Source organism: Panicum virgatum, chromosome 8N (assembly GCF_016808335.1).
Source record: "Panicum virgatum strain AP13 chromosome 8N, P.virgatum_v5, whole genome shotgun sequence".
In the NCBI taxonomy this organism is placed as follows: domain Eukaryota; kingdom Viridiplantae; phylum Streptophyta; class Magnoliopsida; order Poales; family Poaceae; genus Panicum; species Panicum virgatum.
The window spans coordinates 41,560,373-41,584,408 of record NC_053152.1 but is presented as its reverse complement, the minus strand read 5'-3'; the positions used below and the strand labels follow the sequence as shown (position 1 = coordinate 41,584,408).

General features: G+C 51.3%; 1 protein-coding gene and 1 long non-coding RNA gene across 2 annotated transcripts; both read right to left on the bottom strand.

Moving 5' to 3' along the window:
• Positions 1-10,173: 10,173 nt before the first annotated feature.
• LOC120685071 (antimicrobial peptides-like) lies at positions 10,174-10,939 on the bottom strand. The gene is made up of 2 exons (XM_039966913.1): positions 10,737-10,939; positions 10,174-10,591 (listed from the first exon to the last, which is right to left on the bottom strand). Exons 1-2 carry the CDS (start codon positions 10,937-10,939, stop codon positions 10,174-10,176), a joined length of 621 nt encoding a protein of 206 aa, XP_039822847.1.
• Positions 10,940-16,258: 5,319 nt separating this feature from the next.
• Positions 16,259-16,804, bottom strand: LOC120686429. The gene is made up of 2 exons (XR_005680174.1): positions 16,656-16,804; positions 16,259-16,542 (listed from the first exon to the last, which is right to left on the bottom strand). It is a non-coding gene; the product is annotated as an uncharacterized LOC120686429 (long non-coding RNA).
• Between the last annotated feature and the right edge of the window lie 7,232 nt (positions 16,805-24,036).

The window sequence follows — 24,036 nt, the reverse complement described above, 5'->3', positions numbered from 1 at the left end:
GAAATCACCAGTTTCGAATCCCCAAAGATTTCCACCGCTTCTGCACCAGCTTCCAGGAGTAATTTCATCCCCTTGCAAATGGCCTCATACTCTACTAAATTATTGGTGCATGGAGAGGTCATCCTGATGGAAAAGGAATAAGTCGCCCCTCGAGGCGATACCAAAAGAATTCCTACACCGCACCCATCATCACACGCCGATCCGTCGAAAAACATGGCCCATGGACGTATGAAAAGTGCAGCCACATCAGTGCTGATCATGTCTGCAATGAGATCCGCCAGTGCCTGTCCCTTGACTGCCTTTGCCGGTTGATATCGGATATCGAACTCTGACAGCGCGAACATCCACTTTCCGAGTCGGCCTTTCAGAACAGGAGTCGACAGCATATGCTTTATGACATCCGATTTGCAAATAACGATTGTTTCCGCCGAGAGCAAAATATGACGAAGCTTTGTACATGTAAAGAATAAATAGAGACAAAGCTTTTCAATCTCAGGGTACCTGGTCTCGGCATCCAATATGCGCCTGCTAAGGTAGAACACAACCCTTTCCTGTCCGTCATGCTTCTGAACCAGCACCGAGGCGATGGAGGTGTCGCCTACGGATAAGCATACGTAGAAGGGCCTGTCTTGCTGTGGAGGAACCAAAACTGGAGGCTTCGATAATTATTCCTTGATTTCGTCGAAAGCTTGCTGCTGCTCTGCCCCCCAGTGAAATTCATCATCGGACTTGATTTTTATGAGACCCATGAATGGCTCGATACGTCCAGACAGATTGGAGATGAATCGTCTGACAAAGTTGATTTTGCCGATGAGCTTCTGCAACTCCTTCTTCGTAGTAGGCAGCCTCATCGTCCTTACAGCTTCTTGACTTTTTAGGCCGATCTCGATCCCTCGCTCATGTATCAGGAATCCTAAGAACTGACCGCCCGATACACCAAAGGCGCATGTCTTCGGGTTCATTCTGAGCCCAAACCTCCGAGTCCGCTCCAATACCTTACGCAAATCTTCCAGATGTCCCCCAGCCGATGTGGACTTGACCACAACATCATCAATGTAGATTTCTACCAGTTTGCCGATGAGATCATGAAAAATGTAATTCATGGCGCATTGATATGTCGCACCGCCATTTTTCAATGCAAAGGTCATAACCAAGTACTCGAACAAGCCGACCACGCCTGGTACTCTGAATGCGGTCTTGCTTATATCCTCTGGGGACATGAAGACCTGGTTGTAGCCAGCATTACCATCCATAAAGCTCAGCATTTTGTGACTGGCAGCTGCGTTGATCAATGTTTCCGCGACGGGCATCAGGTACTCGTCCTTTGGCGTTGCTCTGTTGAGGTCTCTGAAATCCACGCAGACTCGCCATCGGCCATCCTTCTTTTGTACAGGGACCACGCTGGAGATCCATTCTGCATACCGACATGGCCTGATGAACCCTGCGTCCAACATCTTTTGCACCTCTTTCTTAACCTCCTCTAGGATTTCGGCCTTCATCTGTCGTGCTCGTTGTTGAAACGGACAAAATCCTTTCTTAAGCGGGAGCCGATGTTCGACGATGCTTCTATCCAGACCGAGCATTTCAGTATAATCCCACGCGAAACAGTCCCGGTATTCTCTCAATAGTGCTATCATCGGCTCACGCAGGCTCGGGTTTAACTTTTTGCTGATAAATGTTGGTCGCGGCTTATCCCCGAGACTGATATCAACTTCCTCCAACTCGTCAGCTGATGTAAACCCGTACCCCAACTTGTCACCTGTAAAATCAACTGTGGACGCAGGCAACTCGTCGTCACCTGCCACGTCGACGGCAAATACAGAGAGATAACAAAAGAAAATTTTCGGCCGACCGCACGGGCTGGCCGTTTCTGTATTACCATTCGAAACTGAATACTCATTGACTAACCAACTGCCAGAGCTGGCTATTGTTTATTCATAATGTAACAGTTTCAACTCCAAATAAGAATTATCTACTTTTTGGGGCCGGTCGCTGGGACCGGCCTCTCTAAACCTGCTGAATTCCGTAGCGTGCCAGGATGTGTTTATTCTGTGAGGCCAGTGGATAAGACCAGCCTCAATCCATTTTTTGTCGCTTCGATCCGATCACAGTCTTCTAGCGCAATCCCTGAGATCGGCTCTTGTCCTTCCGCATCCCAGGCGTTCATGTCTGCGAGCGAAATCTCGCTGGAGTCATCTGCACAGACCACCTCCACTTCTTCGTCATCCCATTGAACCAAACACAGGTGCATTGTGGAAGGAACACAACAATTGGCGTGAATCCAATCCCTCCCAAGCAGCACTGTGTATGTACTCTTACTGTTGACGATGAAGAATGAGGTTGGGACGGTCTTGCGGCCGACTGTCAACTCCACATTGAGGACGCCCTTTGCCTCCGATGGCTGCCCGTTGAAATCATTGAGCATTACGTTGATCTTGATAAGGTCAGCAGCAGAATGACCCAATCGGCGCAGCACTGAATACGGCATGAAATTAACTGCGGCGCCGGTGTCGACCAACATCCTGTTCACAGGTTTGCCGTCGATGAGACCCTTGAGATATAACCCCTTCAGGTGCTTGTAGCTTTTCTCCTTGGGTTTCTCAAAGATGATCGGCTGTGGGCCAAGATCCAGCTGTGCGACGGCCAGCTCCTCCGGATGAGGCACTCAAAATTCCGACGGGAGCACAAATACCATATTCACATCAGCCGATGGTTTCTCATCATCTTTCAAATGTTTGGGACGCCACTCCCTCCTTGGAGGGTGCCTTGCCACTCTTTGCGGGTGCCTGACTTGCCCCGCGAGATCCGGGCATGCCTTCCTCAACACGTCGAGGTACCTTGCTTCCGCTTCTTTGAGATTGCGCAAGCGCTGCACTCTGCACTTCTGCGAGCGACTGAGTCCGTCAGGACACCATCGTGGACGATGATACTTATCCTCCCCTTCGAGCTCAAGATCATCCCTAGATGGCCGCTCAACATGGTCGTCGTGACGCGCTTTGGGCCCCAAGCGCCGGAACACCGACGTCTCGCCTGATTGTCGTCCCCGAGGCCTGCACTCCAGGCAATCATCGATAGTAGGCAATCGGCTCATGCCGGAATTCCAACAGTACCCGAAGAACGGGCAATGCAAGTGGTCGCGCACAGCCTGGCGCCTCCCCAGCGTTCTCCCCGCGCGGTGCTCGTACTCCTCTTCCGATTCATACCGGCGACGTAGCTTGTACTGATACTCGTATTTTTCAAGAAGCCGATTGGAAGCTGGGAGTTGATTGCGGATGTGACGCACTTGTTCTTCAGTAATATGTTGTTGCTCCGACTCGTCTTCATCCTGGGGCCGTTTGCCAAAATCGGCCTCTCAAAACCTCTGCTCGTCACGGCGGCGTATGGGTCCCGCCATGTTAATCCGGAACGCTAAATTCTGGCCCTCAGATCTAAGATCTGACAGCCCCACCATGTTAGCCTATGGGAACGGTTGACTGTCAACCTTCATTGTGTGTTGGGCCAGAATTAATCGGCCTTGCTCAATAGCCGATTGGATCTGCCGACGCAGCTCCTTGCAGTCATTCGTGGCATGGGTGAACGAGTGGTGCCATTTGCAATATGGCCTCCCCTGCAGCTCTTGTGCCGTTGGCAGCTTGTGATTCTCTGGGAGCTTCAACTACTTTTCCTTGAGCAGTAGATCGAATATCTGCTCTGCCTTGGCCACGTCAAAGTCAAAGCCCTTCACAAGCCCCTTCTATTTGACCCACTTGCACGGGATGGGGTTTGCCCCCCGGGTCCACTCTGCCATAGCCACTTCTTGCTCCCTGCTTGAATCATCAGAATCATCTGCTTGGGCCATATTCACATGGCGCTTAAATTTTTCCTGGTACAGCTCAGGGTGATAGTGTTCATACGTCATGAGCTTCTGCACCATGTACGCCAGAGAGGTGAAATCCAACTGAAAAACCAGATCCTTGATCGGCTTAGCGATCCCCAGAACTGCCAAATAGACTGCCTCCTTTTCTGTGATGCGTGATGGGTAGCATCGATTCTTAACTTCTCTAAAGCACTGCACGTACTCCAACACACTTTCCCCTCGTTTCTACTTGACTTGGTGTAGCGAAAATGGCCTCTCATGCCATATTTCAATATAATGTTTTGGCGATTGATGACACACACAACACTTGGACTAATGTGATTGTTAAGATGACTATTCTCAGGCTTTTAGGTTCAAGTGATGACAAAGAGAAGAGAGGCGTAGCAAGGCCCGAAGGGCCACCTCTTCGGTTCAAAGGACAAGAATCGAAGAGACTGTGAAGAAATTCAATACACCGGTTGAACCGACGTTAAGGAAAAGACACACGCCGGTGTAATTGTCCAGAAGCTAGAAACTGAAGATACACTCACCGGATTAACCGACGTTGAAGAAAATGCATACGTCGGTGCATTGCCAAACGAAGACCGATGAAAATACATACACCGGTTGAACCGACGATGCATCGGTCAATTGCATCGGTTCAGTTGTCCAGAGAGGTGGTTTTTGGAGGAACGTGAAGAAGTTACAATCACCGGTTAAACCGACGCTAATTTTACATACACCGGTTGATTGCATCGGTTAAACCGGCGATACACCGGTTAATTGCTAACGGCTAGTTTTTCAAGTAGCAGTTTACATACACCGGTTAAACCGATGATGGCTTTGGAGGTACGTCGGATTAACCGGCGTTAAGCGTTTTTCTGGCAGCTTTTCTCCAACGGCTACATTTGCTTGGGCTGCCTATATATACCCCCAAGGCCGGGTCATTTGAGTGTGCTGGAGTTCAAGGAAGTATACAAGAGCTAAAGATCATCTCCAACCATCATAGAGCTTCATTGTACATCATATAGGCTTAAGCACACTTGTGAGAGTGCTTAGTGCTTGTTATAGGGATTAGTTCTTGCAAGAGCTCCCTTGAGAGAAGTCTTGCTGCGGCAAGCAACTTGTGATCCGTCGTGTGACCCTCCGTCTTGGTGTGGAGTGGCAACGACACTTTGTGCGGGGGAAGAGGAGGCCCCCTCCTTGGTGGAGAAGCTCCGTAGTGGATTTCGGCCGGGTGACCGAGAGAGACGGTGGCGGTGCACGAGACTCGGTGTCTTGTGGGCACTTGCCTTTGCTTGCCGGCATCGCCATTGGTGGCGTAGTGCAAGACGGTGATCGGAAGAGCCTCGGTGTCCCGTGGACGTAGGCGTTTATGCCGAACCACGTTACATGACCGTGTCTACTCGGGAGTTTGCATCCCTCTTGCACTTACCTCTTTACTTACCGCATTACGTTTCCGCACTTACTCTACCTTGCATACCTTTACTTTCCTAGTTAGTTTGATTAGGATTAGCTAGGTTGCAAGTCTTTTTAGGGGTAAGTAGAGAGTAGCATAGATAAACCTTAGTCATAACTAGCATGCGTAGGACGTGTTAGGTTTATCTTATGCAAGTAGTTTGAGCCCTAGGTTAAAAAGCGATTAGCGACCCTATTCACCCCCTCCCCCTCTAGGGTCGGACACCCCGGTGATCCTTACACTTGGGCGAGGTCGGAAATCCCAGCTTCAGCAGCCTCTGAGTGATACTGGGTGTGGAACTGATCTTCCAGCTGCCTCCAAGTGCGGATCGAATCTGGGGCCAATGACGTGTACCATCCAAAGGCTGAGCCCGTGAGAGACTGGCAGAAGAACCGGACCCTCAGAGGATCCGATACTGAAATCATCCCGAGCTGCGTTAGGTATCGGCTCACATGCTCGATGGAGCTGGCCCTTTCTGACCCGCTGAACTTAGTGAACTCCGGGAGCCGATACTTGGGTGGCAACGGGATCAAGTCGTAGTCGCTTGGGTACGGTTTGGAATAGCCGATCACCTTTCTCTTGGGCAGAATACCGAACTGGTCCCTTAGTATTGCGCTGATCTGTTCCACACTAAGAACTCCTTGGGCCGAGGGTTCAGCACTCGGCCCGGTAGCGTACTTCGCTAGCCATGCTTGTTTCTCCGCATCTGTCCCTGAAGCTCATGTACTCACCAACTGTCCCGCGCGTGTTGGGTTGATGTTGTCACGTATGTACACGCATGTGTAGCCGTGTGGGATCTCCTTAGGTGGCTCGTTCAGGAACTGGCCCTCCCCGGGATCTCCGCCGATCTTGTAGACGACGTAGATCGGCGAACTCTGCGGCCTTGGAGTTGTGAGCGAGTATGGCAACGGCGGCCTAGACTGAAGTGGGGCTTCTCCCCAGGATTGGTCCCGATGGGGAGTACTAGATCTTGATCACCTCCTGGACGACGCGATGTGCCACGCGCTCGAGCTCGTTCACCATGCTTTCTGAGTGCCGATGAAGCAAGTGAGCCACCATGTAGTTCATCTCCTGGCGCAGGGCCCTGGTACGCTCCTCTGATGGTACAGACAGGTCGACGTTGTCGAGAGCGTCTTCGGGTGAGAACCCCTTCCACTTGATGCTGTGGCTGCGGGTCCTCTCGAAAGAGCCGATGAGATCGGCTTCGAACTGAGCTTTGACCTCATCATACTTCTGCTGGTGTTCGGGGGTCAGCTCTTCATACGTGACAGGGTTGGTGGTCGGCGGAACCGGCGCTTGGTTCTGAGGTCCGGTCATCCCGGCGGTGGACATTGTTGCTGATGAAGGTCCCACCGGGTGTGCCAGAATGTGTTGTCGGTCAAAACCCACTGGCGAGTAGCGACAGGCAACACGAAGAGCCGGGAGGCTGTAGGGGCGCTGGCTGGCACCAGTCCCTCGGCCAACGGCCCAGATCCTGGCACACGCCGATGCTTCCGGAGATGCAGGGCGTGCCACCTGACCTATACCCGATCAGGAAGGTGCAAACGTGCTTTCGACGATTTGCCTACATGCATAAACACGTGTAAACATTAGTCCGAGCCGTGGTCGGCTCCCCGGGATGACTCTTGCATCGGCTTTAAAGAACCGATCGAGTCCCGGTGTCAGATCAGATCTGCATATCTGGATATTAATAGATAAAGCAAATAACTGCAAAAACTACTTCAATTAGATCTAGTTAATCTAATCCACGACGGTAAAAGCTTCACTGCTAGATCGGAACATCCTACACGTAGTTAGGCCTAACGAGCGTAATAGATAACCAAACTTTAACCAGAATAGAGGCCTAAGAATAAGCAAAAGCCGATTCCCGGATCAATCCCTGTTAAGATCAAGGCAAATCATCTAATACGTCGCCGGATCGTCCAACCCGTTTGCAAGGCCTAAACTAGCAGATATTAAGCCGATTCTTATGTATAAGAACAAACCATAACAGATTAGATCTACTAGATAGAAAAGAAGCAGGGTGTTATCTCTACGCGACTAACTCTATGCAACGAGAATTAGTATAAGATTAATACGTGATCACGCATAGATAACATGATATGCGTAGATGATAGATCTACTAGCACTACTCAGAGAAACAACAAGAGCATGATAGATCTACTAAAGGTCATGCTACGAATACCAGGATAACTAGCACTACTCGCCATAAAAAAACGCTTCAGTACGAGTAATACCAAGGTAAAAGTAAGAACAATGCTACCCTGATCACAAGAAGTGATCAGGGCAGCATGGCGCTTACTTGGATGAAACTCTAGGATTAGGGGGTGGCGGTGCGCCGAGATTTGTTGTTGCGAGACGTGATGATGTTCTCTCCTTACGAATGTCATAGGGCACATATTTATAGTCCGGAGACTTGGAAAATAATCTAAACTAATGTGTCCATATTGGACTCTATCTCTAACTCAAACTGAACTTAAACCTTAGGTACATGGCCCAGATTGCCGGAACGCCCACGCAGGAGCCGATTCGTAAGCGTCCTTTAATTTCTGCATTAAGCCCAACTCACTTGCGGCCCATTAATTAACCCTGTTAATTTATGGCGATAACAAGGTGCGGGTTCACCCGCGAGTGAAATCCTAAACCCGCACCCGCACCCACACATCCGTGGGTCAAAATTTGGACCCGCACTCGTCGGGTCCAAAATCCGCGGGTGCCTGCATCCGCTGATGCAATTGCATCCGAACACTTATCTATGACTTGCATGGTGTTGTGAGTGCCATTTACAACCGTTAGGCACACTTGAAATGATCCAATTTTCATAGTAAACAAAAAAAACAAAAAAAGGAACCATAAACTCTTTGAAAACGTTGTCACTTTTATTTAACACGGCACATCTCACTTACATAGCCTCTCAACTAGGGAGTTAAGAAGCGTACTCAAAAGGCAAACAGGGTCACCAGATAGCAGGTCCCACATATCCACGTATTTACATCATAGCATACGGTACACGACAGCTCTCTCAGGCTGTCTGCACTCATCATACTCTAAATTCATCCTCTAAAACGAATATTCTGTCCTGATCATCAAGATTCTCTACTCTACACTCAGTTTTCCCCGCACCCATCGTACTCTATATCTCATCCTCTATTCTAACTACCACAACACCGGGCCATATGTCATTCAACATTTAATATTTTATCCCACCCATCACACCCACCCACCTCACGCCCCCCTCTTTCCTCTTGTGCCCGAGCTCGACCCGCCTGGAAGGCGGCGCCGCCGCCCACGGGCCCCGCCGCCCCTCCTCCCTCCTCGCCGCGCCGAGCTCGCCCCTCCTCCCTCTCCTCGGCCGGCTGCGGCGGCTCCCCTGTCCCCTCAAAGAGCCTGCCGCGGCGGGGCGGACTGGCGTCCGTGGCGGCGGCGTGCGTGCGCGGCGCGGACTGGCGTCCGTGGCGGCGGCGTGCGTGCGCGGCGCGGTTGGCGAGTGGCCACGGCGGCGGCGGCGAGCGGCCGCGGCGGCGGCGTGCGCGGGCGGCGAGCGGCCGCGGCGGCGGCGTGCGCGGGCGGCGAGCGGCCGCGGCGGCGGCGTGCGCGGGCGGCGAGCGGCCGCGGCGGCGGCGTGCGCGGGCGGCGAGCGGCCACGGCGGTGGCGTGCGCACGCGGCGCGGGCGGCGAGGAAGGCGGCGTGGGGCCTCGCGCGGGCGGCGTCGTGGCCTCGAGCTCGGCCACGGCGGGCCATGGTGGCGCGGCAGGGGCCGCGCGCGGCGAGCGGGGGCCGGCTAGCGCGCGGAGCAAGGGTGGCCGCGCGTCGGCCAACGAGCGCGGGGCAGGCGAGGGGCCGCGCGTCGGGCGGCGAGCGCGCTGCGGGCGGGCGGCACGTGGCAGCCGCGGCAGCTCGGTCCTCTTCCTCTCTCTGTCTGGTGGCGGGCGGCGGGGCGGCAAGCTTCAGCTCCATCGGGCAGCCTCGACGGCGCGGCGGCGGCTGACCTGCACGGCGGCGAGGTGGGCCGGCACGGATGGTAGCGGACGTGCCATACAACCCTGGGAATGGCGGACGACAGCTCGTCCGAAACCACAGCGGATGGGGTTGAAGTACCCGCTGCGGGAATATTTCCGCTAAAGTGGAACGGAAAGATAGGGTCGCATTTCATTTGCAGTATCCGGTGCTGAGAGCCTCATACGGAGAGCCAATCACCACGTAGGCATCCACCGCTCTTTATTCCTCTACGCCTCTGAGTACAGAAGATGTATATCTACGCGTGCGCATACACAGGTGTGTATACATACGAGGAGCGGTAGCACTTGGTCGACGGGTGGGGTCCACTGCAGGCCGGCCACGTGTGGGGCCAGCGCCGTGACATGTGTCGTGCGCCCTTTATTTTTATTCGCTGTGGGCCACGCCATGCGCGTCACACACCACCTGGGGGACGGCGCCGGCCACCGTCTCCCAGCCGCCGTGGCCGCCGCCATGGTGGCGGCGCCACTCGTGCATACACTGCTGCGTCGGAGTCGCGGTGGTGCTGGCACTGCTCCCTGCAGTGGTGGTTGTCCTCCTCGTCGGCGGCGCGCTCTTCGCCCTCGGCGCGGCCGCCGCCGCCCTGGTGGCGGCGGCCGTCGTGCATGCACCGCTGCCTCCTGTCGTAGTCCCAGTGGTGCTGGCACTGCTCCATGCTGGTGTGGTCATCGTTTCCCTCCTCCTCGACGGCGGCGTTGCGGCGGCGGCAGCCCTGCTCGCGCTCGCACCGGCGCACGCACCGCCTCTGCGCATCCCGGCCACTGTGGTAATGGCACCTCTCCTCGCAGCGGCCGCTGCAGTCGCTGTCCTGCTCGTTGGCGTCGCCGCGGCCCTCCTCGCGCTGGCACCACTCCATGCAGCTCAGCCTCGCCGGCCAGTCGTTGTAGCGCTGGCACTTCCTCGTGCACCGGTCCCGCGGCCGCTGTCCTCGTCGGAGCCGGCGTCTCGGCAGCCGCCGCGGCCCTCCTCCTGCTCCCGGCGCTCGCACTCCTCGACGCAGTGCCGCCTGCTGTGCTGGTCGCCATGGCGCTTGCACGCATCGACGCAGCGCTTGCAGTCCTCCCCCTCCTGCTCCCGGCGGCGCTCACACGCCTCGACGCAGCGCCGCCTGCTGCCCTGGTCACCATGGCGCTCGCACTGCGTCCTGCAACTGCAGGGGCACAGGTCGCCGTCGTCCCCCTCTTGCTCCCGGCGGCTGCCCTGGTCCTGGTGGCGCTCGCACTGCGTCCGACACGAGCAGGGGCACCGGTTGCTGCCGTCGTCCTCGGTGGCGGCAGCACTCCATCACGCAGCGCTGCTTCTACCACCAGTCCCCAGCGTGGCGGCGCTCGCACCGCTCTCGGCACTCGCGCCCGCCCTTGTTCTCTTCCTCATCCTCATCCTCGCCACGGTGGTGGCACTAGCTCACGCACTCGGCCACCCACCACGGTTGGTCCTTGTAGCAGCGCGCGCATCTGCGCCGGCACTCGCCCCTCCCGGAGCCGCCGAGCGCGTCCGCGTCCTCGTCCTCGTTCTCCCCTCGCTCCCGGCACTCGCGCTCGCACTCCGCCTGCCGCCGCGCGTCCTGCTCATACTGCCACCGACACCCTTTCCTGCACCGCGTGAAGCGACTCGTCACCTTCCGCATGGCGCCGAAGAAATCTGTCAAGAGGAAGGACAAGGATTCCGCAGATGCAGGATCCACTCTAGACGAGTGGTGGTTGCCAAGTAAGTGTATAGAATACTCAGTTGCAATCCTTTGGAAATTAAGATCTTTTATATCCGCGATTCGTGGTCCAGTGGCGTCTTGCCCTGGACCATAGCCGACCGTATGAAAATACGGGTGAAGTTGTCGCTTTTGCTCCTTATTTCAAGTGCGGGTTCGCTCTCCCTTGCTCTAATTCAACTGCATCACCTACTCGCCAACTCCATCTTGTATATTTCCATCTTCGTTCATTTGTACGAAGCTTTTCTGGGCATCAAGCCCCATTTCGTGCTTTTCCGCTATCTGTTCCACTTGAAACCTCAGCCCAATTCCAAAGAAATTGTTGTGGTTGGCTGTGCGGGTATCCAGCTCCATCAGGGAATGGATAGTGTACATCCCGTAGAAGTTGTCAGACAAGGTGATCGACTGGAAACAAAAGTGGTTTTACCTTGAGAACCATAACACCACGCTGCCAGTGATTATTCTTGGACCCCCCACCGTCAGGCTAGAATGGAATCAAGGTCTAATGGATGATAGTCAAATCCAAGATCTATTCGAATGGATTGAGAACTTGAGGAAAGAGAAAATGTCCGCGGCGGCTGTAGTGATGGTCTGGATGAAGAAGAGAATCCAGCCGTTGCAGTACCGGACCAAACTTGGATTTGAGTATCTGGGAACCAGAGATCCATCCCGCTATTCGACTGCGGAAATTTCAGACAAGGAAGCTCTGCGTCGAGTCCAGCGGGTACTTGATGGTGTAAACAACACTCCCTATATTCCTGATACTTTCTCGATAGAGAATCTGCCAAAACAGGTATGCAAAGTAGTTGACTTGCATAAATCGAGTACTTTTCGTTGGTACATGTTGATATTTGACATTTATTCTTTTGTCAGAAGGATGTAGACGTATATAGGAGCAATCCTCCTCTTCCAGCCATAACTCACCCCTCCCATCTCCTTCCAAGTGCATATGTGAGGCCAAAGCGTTGCTCTGATAACCCTATAATTGATGATTTCATAGATAGTGATTCTGATGAGAAAACTGGTCATGCAGACACTAAGGAAGCGGCTGGAGGCGAAGGTGGAGAGAGCCAAAGTCCCAGCCCAGGGGAGGATGCAGAGGCTAGGCATCCAAAGGCTCCGCGCACGACTGTGCGCCAGCGCAAAGCGTCTACCCAGGGTGACGATACCAGGGATGTCTTGGTGCTTGTTGTATTATTTGCAACTTTATCGACTACTTTTGGAGTTTCATCGAGTTGCTTTCTTCTGCCTGCTTCTTTTCCTTTTTAGCCTGGCGGGCAAGGCGCCAAAGTTGCATCATCTAGGGATGATGCTAAGCCGGGAGCAATTGTCTCCCCCGACCTAGTGGACCCGTCAAGGGAGACTGGGGCCCCTCCGCTGGATTCTTCAGCTCCGGCGAGTGGTTCCGAGAAGGAAGCAGCATCAGGCCCCCAAGCTTCGGGAGGCGCAGGGGCTCCCCCCATCCAGCAGAATGTTCCTGTAGGGGGAAATAAGAACACCAGCCCCTAGGAAGGACAAGGGACTGGGGCCACCAGAGTCTTGGCGACATCGAGTACAATTGTGGTCCATCCAGTCCCAAAGCAGATGAAGAGGGGAATGTTAGAATTAGCCAGGCTTAAACATTAGAGGCTAATAACCCAAGATCTGAACATAACCTAGTTCATGACAAATCAATCTAATGCGGAATAAATTGGTAAACATTATACCAGCGTTAGCAGTTGCAGCAGCCATTTACGCCTGATCCGTAGAGGAAGTAGGCGTTCTTGTCGGTGTAGAAGACGCAGCGGCGAATCGGCGTCCTCTGGGCGCCAACGGGAGTGCTTGGCCTTCCAAACCCCTCCAGTGCCTTTAGCGATCAGACTAGCGGTGGCTAGGGTTTTAGATTGAGATGAATGGGTTGATTAAGGTGCTAACCACGACCTTATATTTATAGGCACTGTGGGGCTGGGGGCCAGCCTCTGGAAACGGGCCTAATGGGCCTGCTAATCACAGCCCATTAGGGTTTTATCATTAGGTTTCCTTAATTGCGTTTAGATGGTTTAAACGCTTCCTTAATAGTGAAGATCACAATATATCTTAATTGAAATATTTCCAACATTCTCCCACTTGATCGAACGGTTAAAGCTAATGTTCGTATTATACTAATGTTCACCCTTAGTAGTAACAGAAAGTACCGGACCAATGCGTCGTCAGTAGCTTGATGCACTACTAGGACCCCATTACCCACAGTCTCACTGAAACACCTCGGTAGAACGCTTATTCGTTAGTTGGGAGTCATAATGGCCCTAAACCAGGACCTAAAGACTATCCACCAAACCCGTATTAGTAACGTGCTGCTTAAACACGTTCGGTGGTAAGCCTTTAGTGAGCGGATCCGCTAACATAGAATTAGTTCTTATGTGCTCAATCTTAATGGTTCGATCCTGGCATCTTTCTTTCACAACACGATACTTAAGGTCAATGTGTTTGGAAGCACCACTTGACTTGTTGTTACTCGAAAAGAATACTGCAGACTGATTATCGCAGTATAACGTTATAGGTTCCGTAATGCTGTCAATTACCTTGAGGCCCGGGATAAAATTCTTAAGCCAAACAGCCTGTCCAGTTGCTTCATAGCATGCCACAAACTCAGCTTGCATCGTCGACGCTGCAACTAAACTTTGCTTAGAGCTTTTCCATGATATAGCTCCACCAGCTAACATGTAGATATATCCTGATGTAGATTTTCTACTATCCACACATCCAGCAAAGTCAGCATCAGTATAACCCACAACTTCAAGGTTATCTGATCTTCTGTATGTGAGCATGAAGTCTTTAGTGCCTTGGCAGTAGCGTAATGCCTTCTTGACACCAACCCAGTGGACCTTTCCGGGATTTTTCTGATATCTTCCAAACATTCCGGTAGCAAATGCCAAGTCAGGACGCGTACAGACTTGTGCATACATCAGGCTTCCGACAGCTGAAGCATAAGGTATGTCCTTCATCTCATCTGATTCCAATTGGTTCTTAGGACATTGGGCTTCACTAAACTTATCACCCTTCGCTAATGGAACAGGTGTGGCCTTACTCTTATCCATATTAAATCTCTTAAGCATTTTCTCAATATATGCCTTTTGAGACAATCCTAGTACTCCTTTGGTCCTATCTCGGTGTATCTCAATGCCCAGAACATAAGAGGCTTCACCAAGATCTTTCATATCAAAATTTGATGAAAGAAATCCCTTTGTCTCATGCAGCATACGCTTATCACTGCTCGCTAATAGGATATCATCCACATAAAGCACTAGAATTATAAATTTACCACCCTTTATCTTAGTGTAGATACAATTATCCACATCATTCTCCTTAAATCCGAATTTCTTAATCACTTGATCGAATTTAAGGTTCCATTGTCTTGACGCTTGCTTAAGCCCGTAAATGGATTTCTTAAGTCTGCATCCTAAATGTTCCTTGCCCTTCACAACAAAACCTTCCGGTTGTGCCATGAAGATGGTCTCATCCAAGTCACCATTAAGGAACGCAGTTTTGACATCCATCTGATGTAGCTCTAAGTCATAATGAGCCACTAGCGCCATAACGATTCTGAATGAATCTTTCTTAGACACAGGGGAGAAAGTTTCATTATAATCAACCCCTTCCTTTTGTGTAAATCCTTTGGCTACAAGCCTTGCCTTGAATCGTTCGACATTCCCTTTAGAATCACGTTTAGTCTTGTAGACCCATTTACAACCTACTGGTTTGACTCCATTAGGAATATCTACCAGATCCCAAACATCATTGGAACTCATGGATTTAAGCTCTTCTTCCATGGCCTCAACCCATTTGGCAGAGTTCTCACATGATACTGCCTCTCTAAATGAGTTAGGATCATCAGCTTTCCCAATATCATACATGTCTTCACTTAAGTATGTTTCACAATCAGGGAAAACTGTCTGTTTCCTAGCCCGCTGTGATCTTCTTAATGGTTCAACAGGCTGAGGTGCTAGTTGAGGTGCAGTCTGAGGCACCTCGACAGGGTTTTCAACTTCAGCATTAGGTGCCATTTGCTCAGCTTGTTGTTCGCTCGCAGGCTCAGGAGCTACTTCAACAGGCGGAGCAGCGCTAGTACTCTGAACAGGAGGCGTAATCTGAACAGATGGTGTACTCTGAACGGAAGGAACGAACAGCGGCACTAACTGAGGTGTTACTGTTTCTTGAATCACCGGGATGGGAAGCTCAGCCCGTATTTCTTCAAGATTTATTTCCCTCCTCGGAAAGCTCCCACTGATTCCTGCATCCTCTAGGAATACAGCCTGCCTGGTCTCAACGAACTTAGTGAAACGATCATGACAGTAGAATCGGTATCCCTTAGACTTATCAGGGTATCCGATGAAATAGCAGCTCACCGTCTTATCATCTAATTTCTTTTGCTGTGGATTAAATAACTTAGCTTCGGCTGGACAGCCCCACACACGCAAATAATTAAGCGATGGTTTCTTCCCAAACCACAACTCATAAGGTGATTTTGGCACGGATTTGGAAGGAACACGATTAAGTATGTGCGCAGCTGTTTTTAATGCTTCCATCCACAGCTCCACAGACAAAGTAGAATAACTAAGCATGCTACGTACCATGTCCATTAGTGTACGGTTACGACGCTCAGCAACTCCGTTTTGCTGTGGTTCGCCCGGCATACTGTACTGGGCCTTTATACCATTCTCTTCAAGATACTTAGCGAATGGTCCAGGTACTTGGCCGAATGGAGCATGTCTCCCATAATATTCACCACCTCGATCCGATCTCACTAATTTAATAGTGACATTATGCTGATTTTCCACTTCAGCCTTGAATATTTTGAATTTATCTAATGACTCGGATCGATCACGAATGGGGTAAATATAACCATAACGAGAGAAGTCATCTGTGAAAGTAATGAACAAGTCAAAACCATCAACAGACTTTACTGGGAACGGGCCACAAATATCAGTATGAATTATTTCTAATAGGCCCGAACTCCGAGTAGCTCCTTTCTTAATTGTCTTAGCGAACTTCCCCTTAATACAATCAACGCATTGTTGATCTAAGTCTGAGAGATCTAATGAATGGAGTATCTCTTCTCTTATGAGACGCTCAATTCTCCCCCTCGAAATGTGGCCCAAACGACAATGCCACAATTTCGAAGAAGTCTCATTATCACGCTTACGCTTATGCGATACATCATCCACATTCATTGCAGAATAAACTTTATCAAGAGAGAGCAAATAAAGATCGCCTTGCAAATGACCAAGGCCCACACTTAAATTATGAAATTTAATGTTGCACACTGAGTTGCCAAACTCACAAATATGTCCCGACTTATCTAAACGCGAAACAAAAATAAGGTTTCTCTTCAAACTGGGAACATAAAGAACATCATGCAAACTAAGGTTGAAGCCGCCTGGTAACTCCAAATTGAAGCTCCCAATGCCTTCAACCTTCACTTCATTGCCATCAGCCACTCTTAGACTTCGCTCCCCCTCTCTTATAGTTCGGATCGAACTGAATACCTGCAGTGAATTGGAAATGTGCACAGTGGCACCTGAGTCAATCCACCAAGTATTGGGAGAAAAATTCACTAAGAATGATTCATCAATAAAAGATACATAATCAGTAATTGTACCTTTGTTCTTAAGCCACTCCTTAAATCCATGGCAATCCTTCTGCTCATGTTTAGGTGACTTGCAGAACTTGCACAGCCTCTCATTAGAGGTCTTCTTATGTGACACGGCCTTGCTCTTATGGCCCTTAAACTTTCTCTTATGCTGCCTGCTACTGTCAGATTCAGCCTGATGCTTAGGAGTGTTGCTCATGCTAACACGCCCAAAGCGCTCGCTGACCATGTTGACAGCATCCTTCATCCTCTCAGCTTTCTGCCTTTCTTCTTCCTCAACACAGTAGCTAATGAGCTCAGCCATGCTCCAAGTCGCCTTCTGAGTGTTGTAGCTTATTTTGAAGGGACTGTACTGTGCTGGCAGAGAAGTCATGATGAAGTGCACCAGAAAACCATCAGAGATAGCCATATCCAGTGTCTTCAGCTTATTTGCCATGTCACACATGCTCATAATGTGCTCCCTGATTCCACTTTGCCCATCATACTGTGAAGTCAGCATTTTCATGATCAGGGTGCTAGCATAAGTCTTGGAAGAACTCTTAAAGTTCTCCTCCACCTTGGCAAGGTATGCCTTGGCGCTCAGCTCATTACCATCCTGGTCCTTATCAGGAATAGCACCACAGATGGCCGGTGTGATCGTGTTCTTAATGATCATGTTGGCCATCCTGTCTGATCTCTCCCACTTCTCAATGGCAGTACGATCACCATTAGGATCAGTGGGCTCTGCTGGCTTATCTTGACGTAATGCGAGATCATACTCGCACACAGCAATGGCCACCTGAACATCTTTATACCAGCTTGGATAGTTGGTGCCATTCAGGGGCTCAATGGATTTCAGGTAGCCCGTCACAGTGTTCACTGAAAATCATGAGAATAATAACTTAATTAAACTCACAATTAAGATGCGCATAAAAAGTATGAAATTAACCCTACGATGGTCTGATTAAAATCATACATAAATTTCAATTTGCATCACCGATGGGGAAAACAAACGAAATTTATCATTAAAACTCGTAATTAAATCAACGATGGTCAGAATTAATTACAAGTGCTCTAAATAAACTTCCCGATGGTTCCATTTAAATAGAGTGCATCTTAATTGCTTATGGTGGATGAACATAATTTTCAGTGAATAAATGCAATTAAAATATGATTAAAAGCATTTAAATAACTCATGGAAATTAATTAACATAATGCTGGTAATTAATAAGTGCAACAGAAATAATTAAAGCCTTTAACATAACAGCAATTAAAATTAAGCTTAAATCATAAGAAATAGTAATAGAAAAGGCTTTAAACATTAAACTGGGCTAAAACTCATGAAACACAGCCCAAAAACATCCCCTTGTGCGCGGGCCCAATCTGCGCATTTGGCCCATTTGGCCCATCCCACGAAACCCTAATGCGGAACAATCTCAGCCGTTCATTACGATCGGATGGCTGATAACTGATCTAGCATCATATATAACGGGAGGAGGCTGGTCTGAGAACCCTACTCAAGCCACACTCCCTTTCTTTCTCAGACATCAGCCACCGCTCGCCTCCAGTCCAGCGCCGCGCGCCAGCAGCAGTGCGCCGCGCACGCCTGCGTGGGAGCACGCTGAATCCGGCCGCCTTGCCTGCGCCATGCGCTTTGCCAGGCCGCCGAACGACCGCCTCCTCGTGCGGGCGGGCTCCGCAGGCAGGCCACGTGCCGCGAGGCACGGGCTCGCGGCCGCCGCTCGGTTCGCCGCCCAGGGCCGAGTGCCACGCGCCGGTGGGGCGGACTCGTCCCCGCGACCCGGTGCGGATGCCGCCTCATGCGCCTGTGCCGCGCGCCAGCGGGCCCCACGGTGCGGCTGCAGCAGAGGGCTGCGCCTGCCGCGGTGCGGCTCGGGCCGGCCGGTCGGCCGCCTCGCGGGCCCAGCAGCCGCACGCACGCGGGCGTCGGAGGCCGCCGCCGCCTCATGGGCGATGGCCACGCGCGGGTCTGCGCGGGCCACACGCGCCGGCTGCTCTGGTCCCGCCTCATGCACAGCCCGTGGCCTCCAGCGCGGTGAGCGGTGTAGCGCTGTCGCTCCTCATGCGCCACCGCGGGCCTTCCCGCCGGCGCCGCGTGCGCTCAAGCCGCGCGCGGCTCCGTCGGGGAGGCCCTGCCGTGGTGCTCAGTGGGCATACTCATGGCCACACACAGGTAAGTGCTCCTTCAATCTTAGGGTTAGGGTTAGGGTTCATCACGGGATTTGGGGATTTCTTAATGCGATCTGAAAATTGCTTTTCCCCTCCTTCTTAATGCTCACTGATGCATCAATCTCATGAGTTTGACTTTAATTTCGCGGAAGTTAACATGAACAGAGGCTTAATTTGGGGAACAGATTAAGATTAATCTTAAACTTGACCTAAACCGAATTAGATTAGATCTAATCTCGTGATCAGAAACTTAATTAACCATGATTTAGATCTAATCACGCATAATTAACACATAAAAGCCATTATGCAGGATCTAATTGCATCTTAAACCGACGAAAATCAGAGGCATAAACATGGCTCAAAATTGACCGTGCATGACTAGGTTAAGATGGCTCTGATACCGATTGTTAGAATTAGCCAGGCTTAAACATTAGAGGCTAATAACCCAAGATCTGAACATAACCTAGTTCATGACAAATCAATCTAATGCGGAATAAATTGGTAAACATTATACCAGCGTTAGCAGTTGCAGCAGCCATTTACGCCTGATCCGTAGAGGAAGTAGGCGTTCTTGTCGGTGTAGAAGACGCAGCGGCGAATCGGCGTCCTCCGGGCGCCAACGGGAGTGCTTGGCCTTCCAAACCCCTCCAGTGCCTTTAGCGATCAGACTAGCGGTGGCTAGGGTTTTAGATTGAGATGAATGGGTTGATTAAGGTGCTAACCACGACCTTATATTTATAGGCACTGTGGGGCTGGGGCCAGCCTCTGGAAACGGGCCTAATGGGCCTGCTGATCACAGCCCATTAGGGTTTTATCATTAGGTTTCCTTAATCGCGTTTAGATGGTTTAAACGCTTCCTTAATAGTGAAGATCACAATATATCTTAATTGAAATATTTCCAACAGGGAAAACTGCCTATCAAGAGGGCGGCCCTATAAGTCTTCTTGACCATATTTTTGGCTCTGATTCGTATTTGGCGTCTTGTCGAGTACTATTTGCCTTTTTCTTCAGCAAAGCGAACCTTGGGATGGGAAGTGCTCCCGATTTTATGCCCTCGGCTCCCAAGCCTGCAGCTGGGGCGCCCAAGGATGCGCCGCTTGTTGACGCTCAGGCCGTCGATGATCTGGTGTCCTCCTTTGTTAGGGATTCTCCCATTAGGAAAACAGGAGAATCTCCGCCCAGGGGGGGATGATGAAGTTCCCACAACTGAGATTCCCACGGGTGAGCCCATCCTACCGCCTCCTTTAGATTGCGACGCTCTTCCTTTCGCTCGGCTTGTTCATATGATAGAAACATTAGGTCCAACACTCCAAGAAGAACCCGCGGGACGGGTCATAAAGGATGTTGGACCCAAAGAGGGGGAGATGACCTTGCTGGCGGTGCGGGAGAGTGCTTCAGCTACTCCTGCACATAATACACTGCTGCCGGCAGAAAGAATTAAACTTGTACAGGAGAACATGGCGAAATGCCAAAAACTTGTGCAAGATCAAATGACTGAGTGCTAAAAACTCCTGGTGGTAAGCAGCCTTGTATTCGAGTACTTATCTGTGTATATGGACTAGTTGGTTGCTAACTCTTGTCTGTTGCTCAGGATATGGCCGAGCAAGAGAACAACAAGCTCCATGAAAGCCAAGAAGTTCGCCTCCTGCGAGAGCAAGTATCACAGCTTGTGGCAGACAAGGAAGCTCTCGAGGAGAGGATTAAGTCTCAGCTGGCGAAGTGTCGGCTCGGAAAATGGACAACTATCAAACTACTCGATTGCTAGTGTATTGTGCGTTTGATCGGATATGGTCTACCACACAAAGACTCGAGGAATTAGACTGGTTCGGACCGGAAAGTGCCCTACGTCCAGTATGGGGGTGGTTCTCTTACTCTATTGCGCTCGAGCCCAAGGTGCTCAAATGTACAGAGGGGAGCTTACAAGCCTTCAAGCAGTATGTGCTCTCGAGCTTGGATCTCTCTGAGTCGAACCCTCTCCTACGTGGGGGGCTTTCCCTTCTATAGTTCAAGGTGGGGCCCCCTGTTTATATATATCTATCGTGGTGTCTTGGTTCCGCCCGGGGGTTCTTCATCTTCATCAGTCATCGGGCCCCGCCCGGTCGGTCGGGAGTGGAGAGGCTTGCATCAGGTTGGTTTTCTTGGGCGACGGGTTGTCTAGCTGCTATCCCATCCCTGGTCAGTTGGGGCGGCATGGCCACTCGGTCAGTCGCTCGGAGGTCGTCTCCTATCCTTTCCGTCCATACCAGCTCCTCTGTCCGTAGCGCTGTCGCGCGTCCTTCCCTGCGTGGCTTCTGCCCGAAGGACGGCACACCCGTTGAGGGGTGCCCTGCCACGATCAGGCGGTGCTTCCCTGTCACACCCACTGGCATAATGGAGCAGTGTCCAGGGGAAGCCTTCATTACGGCGTGGAAGGCAGAGCTCGTTGACGCTCTGTCCCGTTGCGTCGTGCGGCTTGCACGGCCAACACTGTGCCCCTGTCAGGGGGTCATGTGAATCATGCAGGCGTGGCGTGCGGAGAGAGTGGGCAATGTGTGAGCCCGTACGGGGCCTGGCTTGACCAGCACGCCCGTTGTATGGGGCGGCGTTCTTGAAGCGCACGGCCCGGGTCACCCGGTACGGCGCTGACCGAGGGTGTCCTAGGTCGGGAGGTCTCCACGTGTCCCCGGAGGGCCGGCCTCTGGTCGTGTTGGGTACTGAGGAATGGCAGTTGCCCGTACCGGTTCGTGGGCTATGCCGGAGTGAGCCCAACAGGATGTTGGGCCGTTATTGTTTAAGGCGGGCCCATTAGGGACCCCGGGTTTATGCTCCCATCACGAAGCATAAAGACTGCTACAAGAAACAGAAAGGTGAGCTACTTAGCTGTTGTCGAGTAGTCAAGTAATCGAATGGTCGAGTAGCTTCCTTTACTACATCCTGCGCTTATATGATTTGTCATGTACACGCAGAGCTCAAAAAGTCGTTAGCCGTTCAGGAAGATTTGGTGACTGACTTAAAGCTTCTTATGTACCATCACGCAGATGAGATAGAAAAGCTGCAAAAGATGAACAAGACTTCGACATCCAACTCGTTGAGATGATGCAGCAGATCAAAGATCTATCTGACTCAAAATATCTTTTGCAACAACAACTTGATGAGATGAAGGTCGCTACTCAAGCCGTTGTCGACATGGTGGAGACTTCCGAGGAGGATGTTGGAACATCGCTGACCTTGCTGGAGCGACTGCAAAGAGCTCCACAGGGCATCATGAAGTACCTATCGGACACCACCCGACAGTATGTGCCTCAAGTACTCGGATTGGTGCAGTCCTACTGGCCTCAAGCAAATTTGCCCCCCCCCCCGAGATGGCATGAGCCCAGATTGTGATGATGAGGACAAGTTTATCGAGTTCCTCGGGGTGGTCAAGCCAGTGGCCGACAGAATTGTCGACAGCCTAGAGCCCGCAAACGAGTTTTGACATGTACAAATTTATATTGCTTTGTACTTGGTCGTAATGTTTGGATGCTTTTGGCACAAATGTTTGATATGATGAGAGTAGGGAGCAAATGTCCTTGGTCATCGAGTGCGGCCATTAGTACTTTTTTGCCTGGGCATGTACTAGATTGTGGCGACAAAGCGCTTACTCACCTTGGAGTAGTGGTAGTAGGATGCCTATCCGATTCAAGCATAATTGCTTTTGTTCCTACTCGACTTTGTTTTGGTTCTTGTCTCTTTGGAATGCAAAGTGAAGGCAAAGTAATGAGCAGAATTTTTGCCATGGTTGACTTGAGGAGGAGAGGTTGGAGGTTGAAGATGAACTTTTAGTCACTACATTAAAAATATTAAAAGGAGACACCCATATTAGTGACGCGGAAACTTCACACGTCACTAATTTCAGAATAGTGACGGCTTTCTATCAAAAATGTCACCGATAAATAATTGTATCATTTGTCTTATCTTGGTACACATATATTGATGACGGGTAATGTTAAAATGTGTCACTAATTAGTTAGTGGTGATGGACAATCTTAACATGCGTCACTAATGATGAAACACAATTATGACATGTAATGAGTAGCGCGTCACCAACATATTATATAGGTGATGCGCAACAGTATTTCCCGTCACCTGTAATATAACACAATGGTGACGTAGTTTTTGTCAGCGTCACTAATGTTTTTTTTTATTAAACGGTACATGTATTATACCAAAAGACGTACAAATACGAAACGAAGCCCATACAGGATCCTACTAGACGCGTACAGAAGGGACAGCTGTACCCACAAGCTTACACAAAAGACCCTGAAAGAAAAGAAAATTACAACCGAGTCCCTCGGATCTCTTGTGCTTGTAGAAACCGCCGTTCGTCTCCATCGCCGCCACTCTCCTCGGCCACGACGAACGCCGAGGCCGAAGAAGAACAACAGGACACCCAAAGCCAGCAGGAGCTCCATAGCACGAAGGCGTTGAGATGAGCCGCAGAACGAAGCAACGAAGAAAGCATGTCGGCTGGGGACGCACCCCGAGCACCTGAGGCCATCGAGCCACTCCTTTTGCCGACGAACAGCAAGAAGCAGGAGAGATTCCATCCACCCAACCACCACGAACCCCTTAGCTATCCCACTGCAAAAACCCGGCGAGCTCCAATCCGTACCTAGTTGAAGCACCGCCGGCAGGACTCCTACACAGGAGCAACACAGATCCAGAGTAGACACCACGCGGGCGGAAACTCCGGACCTCGCGAGCTCCTCCCCCACAGACCTCTCACCGGCGCCGGAGTATACACCAACGAAGCGGGGATGAGGCCGGAGGGACTTATTCCATGGCTGCGCCGTCGCCGCCGCCTCGCCGTCGCCGCCCGAAAACCCTAACCTAGCTAGCCTAGGACCTACTTTACACCGCCGGTCGAGGAAGCACAGGTCCCCTCCACATCCGAGGCCACGAGGGCCGCCGGAGGCGAAGAGGAACCGCGCCCTCGCTGGCGGGAGCACCGGACTCCTCCTTTTCGCCGCTCTCAACTGTAGCCGGGAGGAGAAAAGGAAGAGACCACTCGTTCGGCGAAATGCCGCGGCGCGGCAGGGATGACGCCGGTGAGATGAGATTAGAAAGGTCAGCGTCACTAATGTTAGTTGTTTGGATCCGTGGCAAGGCAGAATAGAAATTCTACGGACAACCTGGCCTAGGATGCCACGGCCTTTTCACCCGGCCCAAAACAACCACCCCCCCCCCCCCCCCCCCCCCCCCC

Bases quoted from the DNA above. Each gene is read 5' to 3' on its own strand.
- LOC120685071 (XM_039966913.1), bottom strand. From the start codon at position 10,939: ATGCGGAAGGTGACGAGTCGCTTCACGCGGTGCAGGAAAGGGTGTCGG. The intron at 10,592-10,736 runs GTGGGTGGCCGA...TGCGTGATGGAG, and splicing joins TGCTACAAGGACCAACCGTG to TGCTGCCGCCACCGAGGACG.